This window comes from Trifolium pratense, linkage group LG6, assembly GCF_020283565.1.
Source record: "Trifolium pratense cultivar HEN17-A07 linkage group LG6, ARS_RC_1.1, whole genome shotgun sequence".
In the NCBI taxonomy this organism is placed as follows: Eukaryota; Viridiplantae; Streptophyta; class Magnoliopsida; order Fabales; family Fabaceae; genus Trifolium; species Trifolium pratense.
Window position 1 is genome coordinate 24,655,701 of NC_060064.1, and position 19,557 is coordinate 24,675,257.

Below are 19,557 nucleotides of genomic sequence, written 5' to 3' on the forward strand. Positions count from 1 at the left end.
CGGACCTTCACCTTTCATGCCCTATGATAAATAAGCTTTACTCGTGTAGCTTATGATACACCTTGTTGGAAATCTTAATCAACAAAAGTCGTGATCAAGGGAGCATGCTATAAACTATTCTCCATGACACTAAAATAGAAGTGAACTACTCACACTTGGCCACGAGCAGCAACAACTCAAAGAAAAATATGATAAAACACGAGACTAAACTAAAAAGAACTTTATTGAATTTGAAAGCGTTTACAATATGGAGAGATTGACTTTTACAATGATACAAGGTTATATTTATAGACTTAAGTATCTGATTTTCGTAGCTATCCTCATTCATTGAGATCTTACTACAAATGAAGGACATTAAAAAGGGAAATGAAAGACAAAAATTGAAAACCACCTGAGTTGGTGATGACACGATAGTGTCTGACTCCCACACGGCCATGTCAGGCTTCTGCACGTAGGATGTGCTCTCTGACTTGCCTGGCACAACCGTGTTGAGATTCCACATGACCGTGTTGAGATTTTCACATTCTCTAGCATTTAGTGAACTTCATTTTGTCATTTTAGTCTCTCATTGAATATATTGACTTATAACTGTTTGGATTAAATATTATTTTATCTCTGTAATATTAGCGAATTTCGGTTTATCCCCTTCATTTAGTATGACATGTCATTATTTATGTCCAATCATAATTCAATATATTAAGTGAGAGACTAAAATGACATAATCTTCATATTATAAGGTTGGAATCGCAAAACAAATATTACAGGAGGTAAACCAAAATTCGCATTATTTGGGCAAAACACTATTCAATCATAATAGGGTAAATAGTGTTATACCCCCTGCAAAATAGGCGAGTTTTGCGTTACCCCATTGCAAAATATTTTTTTGAGATTACCCCCCTGCAATGTTAAGATTCTTTGCGTTACCCCCCTGGCTCAACAAGTGGGCATATGACATGGAAGAATCTTGACGTGGCATGACACATGGAAATTAATTTATTTTTTTATTTATTTTTAATTGCCAACTCATTAATTAATGTGGGTTTTTAATTAAAAAAATGAAAAAAAAAACTTAAAAGTTGTTATATTTTTATGAACTTACTTAAAAGAAAGTTTTTTTTTTTTTTTACTAAAAGTTGTTATTATATATATATAAAAAAATTCTTATATATATATAATAACTAATAATAGAGTAACAAAAAAAAAACGAAGATGAAAAAAAAACTAATAATAATAATAGTAACCAAAAAACTAATAATAATATTAATAATAATAATAATAACTAATAATAATAGAGTAACAAAAAAAAAACTGCAATCACATAGTAATGCATGAACAATCGCTTTGCCCTAACCCCAAATTGAAATTGAAAACGAAGAACAATCGCTGCATATGAACGGAACGAAAAAAAAAAAGTTTCTTTAAATAAAAAAATTTCTATAAAAAAAAAGTTTCTTTAAAAAAAAGTTTCTTTAAAAAAAAGTTTTTTTAAAAAAAAAAAGTTTCTTTAAAAAAAAAAGATTTCTTTAAAAAAAAAGTTACCGTAAAAAAAAGTTTCTTTAAAAAAAAAAGTTTTTTTTTATTTTTTTTTAATTAAAAAATAAATAATTAATGAGTTGGCAATTAAAAATAAATAAAAAATAAATTAATTTCCACGTGTCATGCCACGTCAAGATTCGTCCATGTCATATGCCCACTTGTTGAGCCAGGGGGGTAACGCAAGGAATCTTGACATTGCAGGGGGGTAATCTCAAAAAAATATTTTGCAGGGGGGTAACGCAAAACTCGCCTATTTTGCAGGGGGTATGACACTATTTACCCATCATAATATTATTGTACGTTTACCTTTTATTCAGTATAATTATCCTATATCTTTATTTAAAGTGGATTTTGAAAAAGCCAATGATTCGGTGGAATGAAGCTATTTGGATGCAGTGATGAATAAAATGGGTTTTCTAGGAAAATGGAGAAGGTGGATGATGGAATGTATTAGCACAGCGTCGACTTCAATTTTAGTTAATGGGTGTCCGACAGACGAGTTCCAGTTAAGGCGGGGCTTGTGACAAGGTGGTCCTTTGTCACCATTTTTTTTTAATTACTGTTGAAGGGTTGCATGTGATGTTGAAGACTGCGTTTGACACTGGTTTATTTTCAAGTTACAAATTCAGTGCAATCTCAGAGTCTCGATCGATGCAATATTTCTTATCTTTAGTTTGCTAATGACACTTTGATTTTGGGCAAGAAGAGTTGGGCAAATGTTAGAACTTTGAAAGCAATATTGATTCTTTTTGAATTGATGTCTGGCCTTAGAATTAATTTTCATAAGATTTCCTTGATAGGGGTGAATGTGGAGGGGTCTTGGTTGGTGGATGCTGCTTTTGTGTCGAACTGTAAGATTGGTCGTGTCCTTTTTTGTATTTGGGTTTGCTGATTGGTGGGAATCCTCGTTGCTTATCATTCTGGTATCCTCTAATTGAGAAATTTTGAAAGAAACTTTCTGGTTGGAAGAGTAAAAACCTTTCCATGGGTGGTCGATTGTTTCTCCTTAAATCTATCTTGTCATCGCTTTCGGTTATTTTGTTTCCTTCTTCAAAGCTCCTGCAAGTATTATTTCTTCCATTGAATTCTTATTTAAATCTTTTTTGTGGGGCGGAAGTGATGAGGCGAGGAAGATTCGTTGGGTTAATTGGGATAAGGTGTGTTTAGATAAGGAAAATGGTGATTAGGGAGTTCGAAGGATTAAAAAGTTTAACATTTCGATTCTAGGTAAATGGTGGTGGAGGATGTTGGAGGAAATTGAGGGGTTGTGGTATAAAGTGTTGGTAACTAAGTATGATGTGTAGGATGGTTTTATTTTAGAGGGGGGGGGGGGGTTAAGGTGTCTGTTTGGTGGAAGGATTTGGCTAGTATAAGAGAGGGAAAAGGGTTAGTTGTGGGTGGATGCTAATATTAGTAGAGTGGTGAGAAATGGAGAACATACTTTATTTTGGAAGGACAATTGGTTGGAGGGAGGGTCGTTTAAGGTGAGGTTTAACATGTTATTTTCGTTATCGATTAATAAGGATGTGCCGGTGGTTGAGACGAGAAGGCTAGGTTGGGGTGTAGGTAGGGAGGGTCGACAATGGCAGAGGAGACACTTTGCTTGGGAAGAGGGGATGGTGGAGGAGTGTTCTCTTTTGTTTGTTAATATTGATTTACAGGTAAATGTGGATGATCGTTGGCGATGGAATCTAGATCCAACTAATGGCTACTCGGTTAATGGGGTGTGTTATTGGTTGACTCATTAGATTCCGGTAGAACCATTAGTGGACCAAAGATTAATTTGGAACAAGTTGGTGCCTAGTAAAACCTCTCTCTTTGTGTGGCGCTTGTTTGATGATAATCGGTTGCCGACAAAGGATAATTTGTTTCGCTGCGATGTTATTAACGCGGACTTGATGACATGCTTAGGGGCCTGGAAAACCTGAAAGTGCTAAGAATTTATTTTTTGAATGTGAGTTTTTTTGGCGCTATTTGGTATGATGTGTATAATTCGTTGGGAGTGTATTTGGTCTTTCTGACAATGCTATTATCCATCTCTTCAACTTCACGATTCTTTGTTTGGTAAGGATGATCGACCAAGTTTTTAACGTGGTTTGTTGTTGGCTAATTTAGAAGGAAATGAATAATCGATTGTTCCAATGAAATACATTGACTAATGTCTGTTAAATAAAATTAAAGTTTTGTCCTAGTGGTGGTTGAAAGCCCGTAAAAAAGACTTACGTTTTCATTTAAATCAATGATGGATTAATCCTTCTGCTTGCTTGAGATTAGGGGTGATCGTATCCGAACCAATCGAAAAGTAAAACCGCAAACCAAACCAAACCGAAAATCGCATTTGGTTTAGATGTATTTGGATGACTTTCTTACTGAACCGCAAACCGTAAAAATCGCAAAAACCGCGGATACCGTAAAAACCGCATTAAGTTACTATTATATATTTATATTCCAATATACATAGCCCAATTACCAAGTCGGTCGACCAAATTAATGAAACTTCAAGTTGTTTTTATTTTTTGTACTGTAATGTTATTTTGGTGTTGTAATGTTATTTTAGATAAACAACTTTTAACGTAACTGTGATGTTATTTTGGAAATTCAAGTTATTTTTTTTGGATATTTAAAATTGTAAGATACTATAGTGTTATTTTGAATAAACAATTTTTATTGGTACTACAATGCTATTTTGGAACTTCAAGTTTCTTTTTTGGATGTTTAAAATTGTTCGGCACTGAAATGCGGTAAACTGCACCAACCGAACCAATCCGCATTGGTTTGGTTTGGATGACTTTTTAAAAATCAACCGAACCAAACCGAACCGCATGCATTTTTATCTCGCGGTTAGGATAACTTTTATGTTCAAACCCAAACCAAACCGCGATCACCCATTCACCCCTACTTGAGACACTCTTAGTTTTTGAGTTTATGACACTGTTTGGTAAGTCCAATAAGCTAACTTATAGCTTATTTGACTAGCTTATAAACTTGTTTAATAAAAACATGAAGTGTTTGGTAACAAGTTTCTCTAACTAGCTTATAGCGTTTCTTGAGATGCTATTTCAAATAGCTTATAGCTTTTTACATTTATTCCATATTTACCCTTATTATTTTTATTTTTTATTTTTTTAAAATCATAATAACTACCCACTAACCATTTTATAAAAAAAAACTACCCACTAACAATATACTTTTATGTCATTTTATACTTACAAAAGCTAAATTTGCTAAACACTTTAATTTTATTCTACTACTTATTAGCTAGCTTATAGCTTATTTTTACCAAACAGAGCTAATATTTTTATTTTATTTTTTGAGGGCTTTTATATTGTAACTCTTTTCGTATGGTAACTCTTTTTGACACACCTTATATTTTTTTAATATATTCATCGGTTTATTAAAAAAATTATCCTATATTTATTCAATAAAAAAACCATTTGATTGTTGATAAATCATAAGAAATATTTGTGGTGAGAACTGAGAAGCTTGACTTCCATCAAAGCAAAAATAAAAAGATTTTAGATCACACATGCATGGAAAAAATAGTTAGTATTAATTACTGTACCATACAAGTAGCTTTTCTGTCAAGAAAATTGTTATACTGTAGCTTCCTTCAACTATGCTTCGCAAAGAGAGAGATAACAATAAAAAAAAGTAATGCGAACAGGTGGAGATGCGGGGTATCGATCCCCGTACCTCTCGCATGCTAAGCGAGCGCTCTACCATCTGAGCTACATCCCCATGTTGTTGTTTACTTCTCATTAATTAAATATATAATATTTAACTTAAAATAAGAAAATGTCAAATTACTACTCCATTGACTCGCAGATGAGCTACAAAATACAAAGTTTTTCATCTCTTTTAATTCAAAAATTGAATTATAATCGATTAAGCATCGAATAATCAGTCCAACAAACCATACCATATTATTATTCTTAAACACAACAATAACCTACGACAACAACAACAACAACATCATCATCAAAAAACCATGTTTGCCAAAAAATTGTTACACAAAGCTGTCCAACACCATTTAAACGTAAGAAAAATCCTGTTTTTCTTTCTGGATTGTTGTTATTTTCGATTTTGATTTTCAAATTTTGATTCTTTTTGATTTTGGGTTGTTGTTATTTTTTGTTTTTCAGCACAAGTTGCTGCAGCAAGGTAGTTTACAACAAAGTGAATTGGATCCAAGAATTGTGATTCACTATGGCATTCCATCTTCTTCTTCACTTCTCGCTTTTGACCCTATTCAGAGACTTTTGGCTATTGGGACTTTGTCAGTTCATTCTCTATCTCTCTCTCTCATTGATTGGTTGATTCTGTTATTGTTTATGATTTTGGTGTATTAGTATTACAATGCATGTGATGTGAGCTACAATAGTTTTACTCATTTTTCCATTTATTACACAGTTCTTGACAATTGATAAGTAATTTAAAGTTGTTGTTTTTATAATTTTGTATACTATAGTTGTTTAGTGATTGCATTCTGAAATGCTCTAATTGAATGAAACAAATGTTAGTTAGTTAGAATAGACTTAGAAATTTTGGAAAAATGGTATCTTGGGTTATTCTAATTATCCATGATGGCTTTGGTTCTGTTAGTGAGTAGAGTAGGTTTTTCTAGTTTTTGGGTGGTGCTGAGATTTTTTTGCAGTATTGAGTCATTTTCTGATTCTTTCGGTTATAAACACGCATTTGAACATTATAAGCTGCAAGAAATCTGTTAAGGGAATGTATAACTGACATATGTGTTTACTTTTCAATTTTTACCGGTGTTGACTGTTTGTGTCTCTGTCAGTGCTTCATAGGTTCATGATTAGGCAAATATTGTTGTAATTTTTACCATAATGTTTGATTCTTATAATTTGGTGATGTACCGAAAACAAGGCATATATCAGGAGTTATTTATAACGATAAAATGCATGGTATAATAGGTTGTTGGTGATTTAATTACTAATATTGCTTAGTTTAATGGTAGGGATGGAAGACTTAAGGTGATTGGCGGTGATAATATCGAAGGACTTTTGATTTCTTCTAAGCAACTTCCTTACAAATACTTGGAGGTAGGTTGCATTTGCACTTCTCATATGGATTTAGAGTTAGTTGTTCTTGAATTTTCTATCAAGCAAGTTATCAAAATATTAGCTAGCTAAGCTTGTGATAAATGTAATTGCTTCTATATGAATGTAATATTGATGTTCAGATTTGTTTGGCGCTTGCAGTTCCTACAAAACCAGGGGTATTTAGTTGGGGTCTTAAATGATAATGATATCCAGGTAAATTTCTTTTTCTAGATTTCATTTTTTTCTTTTTCCCAGTCCATCGTAAATTTTCGAAAGAATCATTATTACATTTATAATTGAATTAACAATTTAAGTACATCAAATTATGGTTGATATCACAAAAGCAATTGACTTTGATTTCCTTGCTCATTATAGTTTGTGATTTATATGGCTAAATAGAAACCATTCACCTAGTCCTTGTTATTTTTTTTTGGCAGGTTTGGAATCTTGAGAATCGGAGCCTTATTTGTTCGTTACAATGGGAATCCAATATTACCGCTTTCTCTGTAATTAGTGGCTCACGTTTCATGTATGTTAGTGAAATATATAATTTAGTATATCTGTATGTTTAACTCTTGTGCCTACAAGTTATTTGCAAATGGTTATGATTACATGATTATTAACATTACTACTCTATTATAATGTGCAGTTATGTTGGAGATGAGCATGGCTTGTTTTCTGTGATAAAGTTTGACGCTGAGGAAGGACAACTTTCAAAGTCATCAAATCATTTATCGGCAAAATTTCTAAGGGGTAATTTCTCGTTTTATGTTGTGACAATGATTAATAATTAATACATATCTTGCTTTCTGTAAAGTCATACATGAAATCCGTTGATCTTTTGAACTAGTCATAAATGTTCAAACAGACACTTCGATGGGAACTAAAGTTCACCGAGAACTTGGGAAAGCACAAAAACAATAGTATTGTAGATAGAAAAAGATATTCAGAGACCGCAATAATCAATTTTCTCCATGGCCAATAACCATAAACTTTTCCTCAAATGCTGTTCTCCTTTGTATGACCCTATGCACCCGCAATCTTCGTCGGCATTTTTGTGCTGCCAGCTGTCATTCAGTTATGCTTAGAGGCCACTTGTGATTTGGGCTCACAATTGAATTTTCTTTTATTACTTACTTTTTCTCCGCTCTCACTACTGATCTCTACCCCTCCCTTTATTTCTCCTTACATAGCCTTTAGTTTCAACTCCTTTTCTCGCAGTGTTGTCAAATAGTGACTATAGCATAGCAAAATTTGAACAAATAGTTATTGTTCTGCCATACACATAATGAAAAGTGTTTTTAAATAGTGGCTATAGCATTGTAGGATACAGGAGTTTGAAAATACCACTATTTTCCGCAATATATGATTGACCGCGGTTGACAACACATATCAGTAATGTTGAGACCCAATACAATATACATATTATGTAATTACTATGTCCAAATTTCTTATTCATATCTATGCTTCTATGTGTAAAAATGTTTTGTTTTCTGTGTTCAGAAATACTCATTGCCATTGTTTTGTTCCTTTTGATAGAAGCTGCCGGGTTTCCAGAGTCCAACGATCAACCAATTGTCGGAATTCTTACGCAACCTTATTCTTCTGGGAACAGGCAAGATATAAGTCATTCACTGAGATTTTTTAAGTCTACTTCTTTGCCCTTGGAAGTATGACTTGATAGTTACTTATTGATATTTACCAAAGCAATGCCAATTGAAGAGCTCGATTTCATAAAATCAGATTTCCGGATATAACTTATTTTGTTAACATTCATATTTGTAATTTTCTTGCCATGTTTATTATTTTAAATTATTTCTTAGATTTGATGAAATTGCAGAGCCAACCTTGAAAATCAATGAGTGTGTGTAGTTTGTCATTGGCATGGCTGAATATTGTTCTAAGAAACACCAATACATTATTTGATAAGCAATAACTATATTCTGTCATATTCATATTTAAATCTTTGAACTCTGAATGAATGATGGATGAATATATTTCAAGCCGGTAAATGTTTTCATCAGCATTTGACGCGATCATATCTCTATCTCTACATGTCTCTCTTGTTTTCCCTCTCTCAACATAGTATTAGAGCCTATTGAGAGACGCAACCCTAAACTGATACTCATCACTTTCAATTTGATGACTAATGAATTCTGTATTTTTTTATATTTTTGCAGATTGTTGATTGCGTTTCAAGATGGACTACTAATTCTTTGGGATGTTTCTGAAGCTAAAATTGTGTTCCTTGGTGGTGGAAAGGATCTTCAATTGAAAGACGGGGATGGTAACTCTACTGAAACGGACACCAATCTTCCAGCTGATATTTTAGAACAAAATATGGGCGACAAAGAGATAAGTGCTCTTTGTTGGGCATCTTCTGATGGGTCCATTCTTGCTGTTGGATACTTAGACGGAGATATCCTTTTTTGGAACTTGTTATCTGCAGCACCTTCCAAAGGTCAACAAACCACTTCATCTAAAAATGTTGTTAGGCTACAACTGTCCAATGCAGAAAGAAGAATCCCCGTCATTGTCTTGCAGTGGTCCAATAGTCAAAAATCTCATAACGACTTTACTGGTCAGTTGTTTGTCTATGGTGGTGATGAAATTGGATCGGAAGAAGTTTTGACCGTGAGTTATTTGTTATTGATTTTTCTTCGTTTGTCTTTATTGGTCCCCCTAAACTTTAACGCGTCTCTTCATTACAGGTTTTAACTCTTGAATGGTCATCTGGGATGGAATCATTAAGATGCATCGGTCGCGCAGACCTCACACTTAATGGCACTTTTGCTGATTTGATTTTATTGCCAAGTCTAGGAGCAAGGGATTTGAGTAGCAAAGATGAGCTTTTTGTACTGACAAACCCTGGACAAATACACTATTATAATAATGCCAGCTTGTCTGCGTTAACGTCTCAGCAGAATAGGACAGCATCTGTATCTGCGCAGGAGTTTCCAGTACTAATACCTATGGCTAATCCATCTTTGACTGTTGCAAAACTTATCAAGTTGCCGAGTCAGTTAAACTCATTGAAAACTCTAGCTGAGGTGATTTTTTGTCTGCCAGTAATTTTTTCTCATCTTTGTTCGTATTGTGGTTTTTCAACTTCTTATTTTGTTTATCTTAGGTAGCCTCAGTTCTGAAAACTAGCTCAGCACCTGGTTCAGCTTCTTCTTCAAATTGGCCGTTAACTGGGGGTGTTCCTAGCCACTTGTCCACAGTTAAAGGTGCTGCGATTGAGAGAGTTTATTTTGTTGGTTATTCTAATGGATCTGTCCTCATGTGTGATGCCACACATCCGATCTTGTCTTATATTTGCTACATAGAAGGAGAGGTATGAATTCCACAATGTTTTTGATTTAATTCATATACACTGTCGGCGTAAATATTTTTTATACAGTCATTCAATCGTAATCGTTAGATCTTTAAAAACGTTTAATTTAATCATAATTACTTATAAAGTCACACATGTGATTAGTTGTGATTTATTGACGGTATAAAACCCTTTACTTTGACAGTGTATCAAAATTAAACTCTTACTTTATTTTTTCACCAACCTCATCTGTTTTGTAGGTTATTGGTGTAAAAGTGGCTGGATCAAATGCTCCAGTGACAAAATTGGAATTTTGTTCCGCTTCCTTACTTCTGGCTGTGGGCAATGAATGTGGTCTTGTCAGAAATCTTTCTTAATTGGTTACTCTATTCTGAGGCAATGCGTTATTATCCTATACTTAATCCTTGGCTTTGATGTCTTTTGTAGGTTCGCATTTATGACCTTAAAGACCGCTCTGATGAGAAAAAAACCAAGCTTGTTACAGAAACAAAAAATGAAGGTGATGTATTCTGTCAGTCATTGTAGAACGCTACCTTCTTCATTTGAGTTCTTCCCCCCCCCCCCCCCCCCCCCTATCATGATACTTCCAAAACCATGATATTTGTGTGTTAAAATGAAAATTTTACCGTGACTTATATTGATAAATTTGTATGCAGTCCATGATTCTCCACAAGCAAAAGGACCTCATTGCAGTGCTGTTTTTTCTCTTGTCGGTTTTCCAGTACAAGCATTATCTTTTGCAAATTCTGGAACCAAACTTGCTATTGGATTTTTAAGTGGTCGTGTGGGTATCATCTGACTAGTTAACTGACATTTCCTTTTTTGTTAGCAAATTCGATCATAAGTAGACATGTCAAAAAATTTCAACTGATTAATCTTGAATACATTGCTTCTTTCCAGGTTGCAGTCTGCGATATGAAATCGTTGTCAGTTTTGTTCTTGATTGACGGTGTACCTAACTCAAGCTCACCAATTACTTCAATGGTTTGGAAACAACCATGTTTTGAAAGTGCTGTAAATAGTCCAAAGAAACCAGAAACACCTTCAGGCAAATCTCTTGAAGAGATACTATTTATCTTATCCAGAAGTGGAAAAATTAATGTAGTTGACGGTGAAACTGGTAAAATGATCTCCAGCCGGCCGTTTCATATGAAGGAATCAACTGCAATTTCAATGTATGTTATAGGCAAGTACAAAACACAATATGGATTCAGTTTTATTGCTCTTGCATATCATTGAAAATTCTAAGCTATGTAGCACTAACACTTTATATTAAAGGGTTGTCAGGTGTCCGACACGTGTCGGCGACACTGACACGATACCAACACATGTGATGTGGCTATATTCACTTACTTCCATTTTCTCACATTATTACCGGTGTCAATATCAATGCCGTGTCTATGTCAGTGCTTCATAGATTCTAAGAAATTTTTGTTCTCCAGATGATAGCATCTCAACCTCCGAAGCGTCAAATGAAAAGCAGCAGGAGGAACCCTTGAAGAGTACTTCTGGTGCTCATCCTGAAGAGCCTATGCAAGAAAGTAGCTCAACTAGGTTAAATTCATCAGAGGCTGAACTTTCGTCTTCAGAAACCACGCACTCCGGGGAAATCCTTTTGTATCCACTTGTCCTGCTTTGCTGTGAAAATTCATTGCACTTGTTGTCCGCAAAAACATTGATACAGGTCCTGTACTCCATTATCAGTTCATGTAATATTTATATTCACATTGCAAGTCTTATTGCAAATGAATTTGATTTATATGGTATATTCTTACAGGGAAACAAAAAATCGATTCGGAAAGTAGAACATTTGAAACCTTGCTATTGGACTACAATTTTGAAGAAAGATGATAAATTTTGTGGAATTCTATCATTGCTCCAGACTGGAACATTTGAAATAAGGTGAAATAAAACAATATGGATTCTAGAAAATTAAACTCACTTTGCAATACTAAACTTATCAGTTTTGTCCTTTATGTACAGATCATTACCAGATTTGGAACTGGTGACAGAAAGTTCTTTATTATCGATTTTAAGGTGGAATTATAAAGTGAACATGGATAAAACCATGTGTTCTGATGATAATGGACAGATTGTGCTGGTAAAATACTCTCCAAAAACTTGCAAATTTGTGAAAAATTCCATTTCTTTATCTGCATGCACTTTTTGGTGTTCGTAGCGCCTATCTTATGTTGATACCTTGCAGGCTAATGGTTCTGAATTGGCATTCATCTCATTACTAGCTAGCGAAAAGGAATTTAGGTATGTTTGTTATTCTGTAATGAAGAGTTAACAATGTAGACTACCAGTTAAAATATGGTTACAAGGAAGAAAAGATTGAGCAAACAATTTGATTTTGTTTTAGGAGTCTGGAGCGTTTGCCTTGTCTTCACGATATAGTTCTTGCAGCTGCTGCTGACGCTGCGTTTACATTCTCTTCAAATCAGAAGAAAAAACAGGTTTTAGTTTCTTTGACATGTCTTATTCTGTATCCTATTGTTTCCACAGTAGAAAACAGTTTAATTAGCGTAACTATTTTGTTACAGACAAGTGTGCCGGGGATTCTAGGGGGTATCGTCAAAGGATTGAAAGCAGGAAAAATCTCTCATGCAAATATGACTAAAATTTCAACCTCCAATTTCGGTCATTTGGAAGACATTTTTTTCAAGCCTTCCTTGCCCGAATCGCTTCCAGCAGTGTCAGTAGTGACCGATGAAAAAGAAGTGGAGCTTGATATAGGTTTACTGCTAAACTGCATTTTCATTTTTTCCGTTCTTTTTTGTATAATTTTTTATGTTTATAATAATTTAAATACTTTTGCACTTCGATTTCTCAAATGGAAACCTCAAAACATGCTCTATTTTGGTTCAGATGACATTCAAATAGATGAGCCTAAAACTACAGCATCTACTTCATCTCCCGATGTTAAAAACAAACAGAAAGGTAAATGAATTGCTTTCGAAATTTGTATCATATTTTAATTACAAAGATTAGTAATATTTTCTTCCTTTTGCTTGCAGATAAGTTGCAAAATGATAGGGATAAATTATTTCATGGTGGGACTAATGATGATGTAAAGCCAAGAGTTAGAACACCGGAAGAGATTATGGCTGCTTACAGAAAAACTGGGGTAATGCTAAGCTGTTTCTCCTTTCTCTCTTTTCATACTCTATTGATTTAAACGAGAAAAATATATAATAATATACCTATTGGTTGATTTCAGGATGCTGCTTCGGTTGCCGCTCAAACAAGAAACAAGCTTATGGAGAGGCAGGAAAAATTGGAGGTAGAAATTTATCCGATATACGCATCTATAGAAATATGCCAATTTGCTTAGTTTTTGTGAAAAAATTGTTGCACATAGTTCTTCAAAACAATCATGAAAAACACAGATAAAAAGAATATGACGCACTAAGGCGGTGTTTGGATAATACAACTTAAGAGCTTATGTTTAAACTATTTCTACAATCAAAGTGGGAATTAGGGTATCCATTGCATTTGCTGAAAACAGATTATAAAAATGAGCTATCTAGAGTAGCTTATGGAATATGTTCAAAACAACTTATAGATACATAATAAACCACTCCTTCTGGTCTCATATAAGCTAAGATTCTTTTTCAGGTCCATTGAATATGGTCAGATACATCAGTTATTCAATGGACCTGAAAAAGGAATCTTTGCTTATATATGAGATCGAAGGGAGTATTTCTATAAGATATTTCAAACACTTAAGTGTTTATGTCGTAAGATAAGTTCAAATAAATTCTTCCAAAAGTCTTAGCTACTGTTTGTTTCTTCAATTAAGTTATTGAGTGATAATCATGGATAGTACATAAGGTCATCAAATTGTTGCGTTTGAAATTATCGTTACTGTGAGTCTAAATGGCGCTAAACTGCACTTTTGATGCTCAATTTGATTCAGAGAATAAGCCAACGCACGGCAGACCTGCAAAATGGAGCTGAAAATTTTGCATCATTAGCAAATGAGCTTGTCAAGACCATGGAAAGGAGAAAATGGTGGCAAATATAGACATATACAAAAATAGTGAAAATAATATACTTATGAATTGTGTGTATTTATTGTCTTGTATATTGTGTTATATATTTGTGGATTTTGGTTATGTTTTTGTTACCTTGAGTTATGAGATTTTCTCCCCTTTTGTAGCATTATCTTCTTTCTTTTTTTGGCATATAAATTTTTGAAGAAGCACTTAAAGTAATCATAATTTGAATCTTTTAAGAGTTTAATATAAACTGATGACCAGGGCTGGCAATGAACCGGACCAACTCGTGGATAGTTCGAAGTTCGATTATTGACTCGTTAAACTTGGTTCATGAACCAAATGAACCGAACTTGAGTTAAAAATAAAATTCGTTATATAAATGAGCCGAACATAAACTATATATAGTTCAACTCGTTTGGTTTATGAACTATCTCGATTGTATATATTATATTAAAGAATATTTAGCCTACAAAGAGAGAAATTATGATAAAACAAATTGTATAAAACAACAATAACGAAGTTATGTATGTAAATAGTGAAACAAAAAGTCACATATCATGATCAGACATATTTGTGAATAATTGAGAACTATCATGTATATAAAAGCAACAATATACTTAACATTAATTATTATAAGCTTAACACTTTCCTCATCAAGTTTAGTGAAATTTTTCATTAAACATTTGTTAAAATGGAGTTTAAAATTTTTTAATTTTAAATTATGTGATTTAGATCCAATAAGTCAAATAGAGTTGTTCGCGAATTTTTGACTTAGCTCGACTAATTCAACCTAGCTAGGAAAAATTGTGTTGAATTCGAGCTGAAAATGAACTGAACTGTTCGTGAACTTTGAACTAGCCGAATTCGAGCTAAAAAAAAAGTTCGTGTCAAACTCGAACCGAGTTTCGAGCTAAGGATTATAATAGTCCAAGGGTTCATTCATAAATAAGTATAAATTAACAAAGTAGTTGGTAGAAAAGTTATCCACTCATAAATCCAAGCCATTGAATATTTTAACAATATATGATTTGAGTTTAACAAAAATATATCAATAACAAACTTACCATAATTAACTTAAGACACATTTTTTTTAGCAACAAAAATCTTTTATTAACAAATTTACCAAAACATAAGACATGTCTTTTTTTGGAACATAAGCTAGACACAGGCAGTCACCTGACCCGCTAGTATATAAAAACAAATATTAGAAATTAGTACATTTTTAATACTCTTGACTTAACGAAAAAAAACTAATAAAATTATGAACTAATAAAATGAGTTTAAAGACTACACACTGTCAGTGTAAATTAATTTTACACTGACAACCAATAAGAAAGTGGGGTGATGTGGCGGAAAATATGGTTGGTATTGGTTGATAGTGTAAAATTATTTTACACTGTCGGTGCATATTCTTTTTTCTCTAATAAAATATAAGCGTTTTTTTTTTATAAAAATGGTCAAATGTATTATGTCTAAATTATTGACTAAATACACTTGACTTTGAAGTTTTTTTTTTTTTTTTTAATTCTTGACTAGTCAAATGTATTAAATGTATTATATTTATTGTTTAATTTTTTCCCTTAAATTGCCACCGTAGGTTTTATATATAGTGGTGGATAGCTCTGAAGTAAATCCATATGTCTTCTTCTTTTGCTTAAAAAAAAACAAAAAATCCATATGTCTTAATTTTTTCTCGTCAATTCTTTTAAATTTTTGTTAATTTCTTGAACCCTTTCATTATTCAACACCCTTTGAAGTCAACCTCAAAGATTTTGATTGTTAGAGAGAAAGAAAGTAATTTCCTCCAATTTTTTTTGGGTTCAAAAAAGGTACGTGCTATACATTGAATATAGTGACTCTAGTTTTTTTATGTTTCACACACACCTTAAGGGTTTTGCTAAGAGAAATTGATCTTTGGAAGAGATCGATGTATAAGTTTTTGCTTTGAATTGTTTAATTGTTATTTTAAATATGAGTTTAATTGATATACATTGACGGTGTAAAATAGTTTTACACGATAAATAACCATCATTTTATCATGTCATCTCAAGAAAGTGGGGTGATGCGGCGAAAAATATGGTTGATATTGGTTGACAGTGTAAAATTATTTTACACCGTCGGTGCATATCAATTAAATCCTTTAAATATTTGTGTTTATCAGTTTTTTCAATTGAAATGAATATCATCTCTACTCTAACAAAATTATGCACTCTGATCTAAAAACATAAGAGAATAAAAAAGTCAAATGTATATAGCTTAAATTTTCAGAACATATTATTATTATTATTATTATTATTATTATTATTATTATTATTATTATTATTATTATTATTATTACTAGCGGGTCAGGCAGGCGCGGAACGCGCCTGCCTGTGTCTAACTTATGTACCAAAAAAAAAAAGATACGCCTTATGTTATGGTGAGTTTGTTAATAAAAGATTTTTGTTGCTACTAAAAAAAGCAAGGGTAATGTTGGTATTATGAAAATTATACCCCAAAACTCATGTATTCTTTTTATATATTATAGTATATATAGATGAAAAAACCATAAAAAAAAAGAGAGGAAGTTAAGGGCAATTATGGAATAATGAAAAAACCATAAAGGAAGTTAAGGGCAAAATGGACCAAAAAAAATCCAGCCCAAACTCCCTTATCCCCTTTATATATTGTTATAGATTATATATTGTTATAGATATAGTATAGAATAGATATAGATGAAAAAACCATAAAATAAAAAAAAAAAGAGGAAGTTAAGGGCAATTATGGAATAATGAAAAAATCATAAAGGAAGTTAAGGGCAAAATGGACCAAAAAAAATCCAGCCCAAACTCCCTTATCCCCTTTATATATTGTTATAGATTATTATTATTATTATTATTATTATTATTATTATTATTAGCAGTAGTAGTAATATTTGAGTTACGGGAATTAATAAGATTTTGTGTTTGTATTGATACCCAAAAATTTGATTTGGATTATCCATTGCTTTTTCTTTGATTAGATATTAAAAATGGTTGAGAGAAAATCAACCAACGTAAAAAAATAATTAAAGCATCACACCACAAAAAAGAAAAACTTTCAAAAACTATAATTATATGCATCACTGTAACGGAAGGCATAAGACTTTATTTGAAAGACATTAATTGGAAAAAAAACTCTAACAAGTAAGTACAAATGTGTTCCATGTAGGCAATGTGAAAGATAATCTGCCGAAATTCAAGATCCTGCAAAAAAAGAGTGGCTTGGTAATTTTGATACCGTGTTACAAGCCACTATGGCGTATAGGAAAAAAGTTGACGAATTTGAAAGAAGGAAATTATTAGAATCTGTATCGTGGGATGATTTTATTATCAATTAATCATGTAAGGAATAAGGTAATAACTATGATCATCCTAGTTATTATCATGTTCCTTACATAATTGATTAATATTAAAATTATCCCACGTTGTAGATTCAAATAATTTCTTTCTTTCAAACTCGTCAACCTTTTTCCTATATACTGTAGTGGTTTGTCATACAGTATCAAAATTATCAAGCCACTATTTTTTTTGCAAATGAATCTTGGATTTCCACCGATTATCTTCCCCACGGCCTACATAGAACACCTTTATACTTACTTGTGAAAGTATTTTTTCGATTAATGTCTTTCAAATAAAGCCTTGTGGCATCCGTTCCATTGATGTGCATAATTATAGTTTTTGGAACTTTTTTTTTTTTTGCGTGATGCTTTATTAATCTTTTCTTTTCTGTTGGTAGATTTTCTAAAAAAACAATGGATAATCAAGATCAATTTTTTGAGTATCAAATCAATATACAAATGCAAAATCTCATTATTTTTTGTGGAAGTGTCCTTTAAGCACTATTGGATTAAGTCATAAGGTTGAAGCTTGAAGGAAGTTGTTAGTTGGGTATTGAAGAAACAAAGGATTAAATGTTTAATTGATAATTTAAGAGTTTAAATGTTTAATTTAAGTATGATTGATAATTTGGAGTAATAGGGACCATTTTATATTTCATTGTTCATCGATTACTGATTTTGGAGAACAATGACTATGCATGATAATCTAGTTTATCCTTAATTATTATGCAAATATTCTAGTGCATTAAAGAATTCGTGTATGATGAGCTACCTCTACTCCAAGCTCATGAATGTGTTAAATTATGATTATGATTGAAAGTCACTTAAAAATGCAGAAAAACCAGATTTCTACTGTCATGACTCACACATCTCTTTGAATCGAGTCATGCATCAGGAATGAAAAATTGATTTTCTCCTACCACGACTCGATTCATGACAACATTTTGGCAAAAAACTTGCTGTGAATCGAGTCACAACATCCCTCTGGATCTATGACGCGAGTCACTCTGTATATAAGTGATAAAAATCCCATTTTTATGTCCTAATTTATTACTAACATGTTTAAGAAAATTTTATGACTATTAATCATGATTTTAACATTTCTTATGTGGAAAGAGGTGTAATGGGGATACCCGATTCCCGTTGGGTATGAGTTTGGGTTTATCATTTTTATCCCCGCTAGAATTTGACATGGGTTTGGGGAAACCCGAACTTTATGGGTTTGAGTTTGGGGAGGACAAAACTCGTCCCCGCCCCGCCCCATTACCATGCCTATTAAGGATACCGATGTAGCTACTGATGTGAATGATACAACTAATGTTTAGTTCGATACATGTCTGCTTGTCTGAGTGCCCAAACAAAAGTTCTTGAGTCTGTGCGTGTTTTCGACTCCATCCTAAAACTCGCTACAACAACAGGAGGTGAGGATTATGATTTGGATGCGCACTTGTCCGGAAAATAAAGAGTAAAAAATTGAGTAAAAAATAAAAAGATGTTGTTTGTTGTTAAAATTGAGAAAAATTTAAATAAGGATAAGTTTTTTTTCTTGTTTAGTGGAACAAAAATAGTAAATCTAAATCTAGTTGAGTTATTTTGATAAAATTATCACATATTTTGAAATAAAAAATAATTAAAATAATTATAACTCTATTAATTTGATGATTTGATTAAGGATATTTTTTTTTCTTTCACCACTCGTTTAATTTGGTTCAGCGGTCAGTTCTAACATCAAGTGGTTCCAACTCTCTCCCGATCGCAGTTGCGAGAAATCGAACCCTAGTCATTCCTATCAAGTTCAGCGTCAATCATCACCGAACCAACTAACGATAAATTGATAAGGATAATTTAGAAAACTCAGAAGTAATCAACCTTATTATTATTATTATTATTATATTAGTAGTAGTAGATACCTTAATCAATGCCTATTGATTCTATTGGATTTGGCAATTAAATATTTGAAGAGATTAATTTTAATGTACTATTATGTAAAAGAAAATTACATTGTCAACAAATCATAATTATTATATGGCTTTCTTTTTGAGCAAACTATTTTTGTAATTAATCTGATGGTTAAAATTCATTGACAATAGATTACATATTTTAATTTTAATAAAGTTATTTGAACATGAACTTATTTAGTACGACTAGGAGTTTACATGGTCAAGTCATGGAATAATATCCAAAATATATAGATTCCCTTCAAATATGAGTTTGACTCTTTCCTAGACAATTTGTAAAACCTGCCTACTACTAGTATAT

General features: G+C 32.5%; 1 protein-coding gene and 1 non-coding gene across 3 annotated transcripts; one reads left to right on the forward strand and one right to left on the reverse strand.

The window, feature by feature from the left end:
- Positions 1-5,201: 5,201 nt before the first annotated feature.
- On the reverse strand, positions 5,202-5,274 carry TRNAA-AGC. Its single transcript has one exon. It is a non-coding gene; the product is annotated as a tRNA-Ala (tRNA).
- A 30-nt stretch (positions 5,275-5,304) lies between these two features.
- LOC123892464 lies at positions 5,305-14,156 on the forward strand. 2 transcript variants are annotated; one of them, XM_045942244.1, is made up of 24 exons: positions 5,305-5,572; positions 5,679-5,812; positions 6,515-6,599; positions 6,759-6,812; positions 7,037-7,128; positions 7,249-7,352; positions 8,139-8,214; positions 8,780-9,233; positions 9,311-9,649; positions 9,730-9,936; positions 10,176-10,274; positions 10,363-10,435; positions 10,593-10,720; positions 10,837-11,122; positions 11,379-11,620; positions 11,714-11,838; positions 11,920-12,037; positions 12,143-12,198; positions 12,302-12,395; positions 12,483-12,675; positions 12,808-12,879; positions 12,957-13,066; positions 13,160-13,222; positions 13,859-14,156. In XM_045942244.1, the coding sequence occupies exons 1-24, from the start codon at positions 5,525-5,527 to the stop codon at positions 13,964-13,966; spliced, it is 3,360 nt and encodes a 1,119-aa protein (XP_045798200.1). In that variant the 5' UTR covers positions 5,305-5,524; the 3' UTR covers positions 13,967-14,156. The 2 variants fall into 2 exon arrangements, 1 of the variants encoding a protein (XP_045798200.1); XR_006803199.1 differs by lacking the exons at positions 12,957-13,066; positions 13,160-13,222; positions 13,859-14,156 and having other exon boundaries at positions 5,388-5,572; positions 12,302-12,392; positions 12,479-12,675.
- Positions 14,157-19,557: the final 5,401 nt, after the last annotated feature.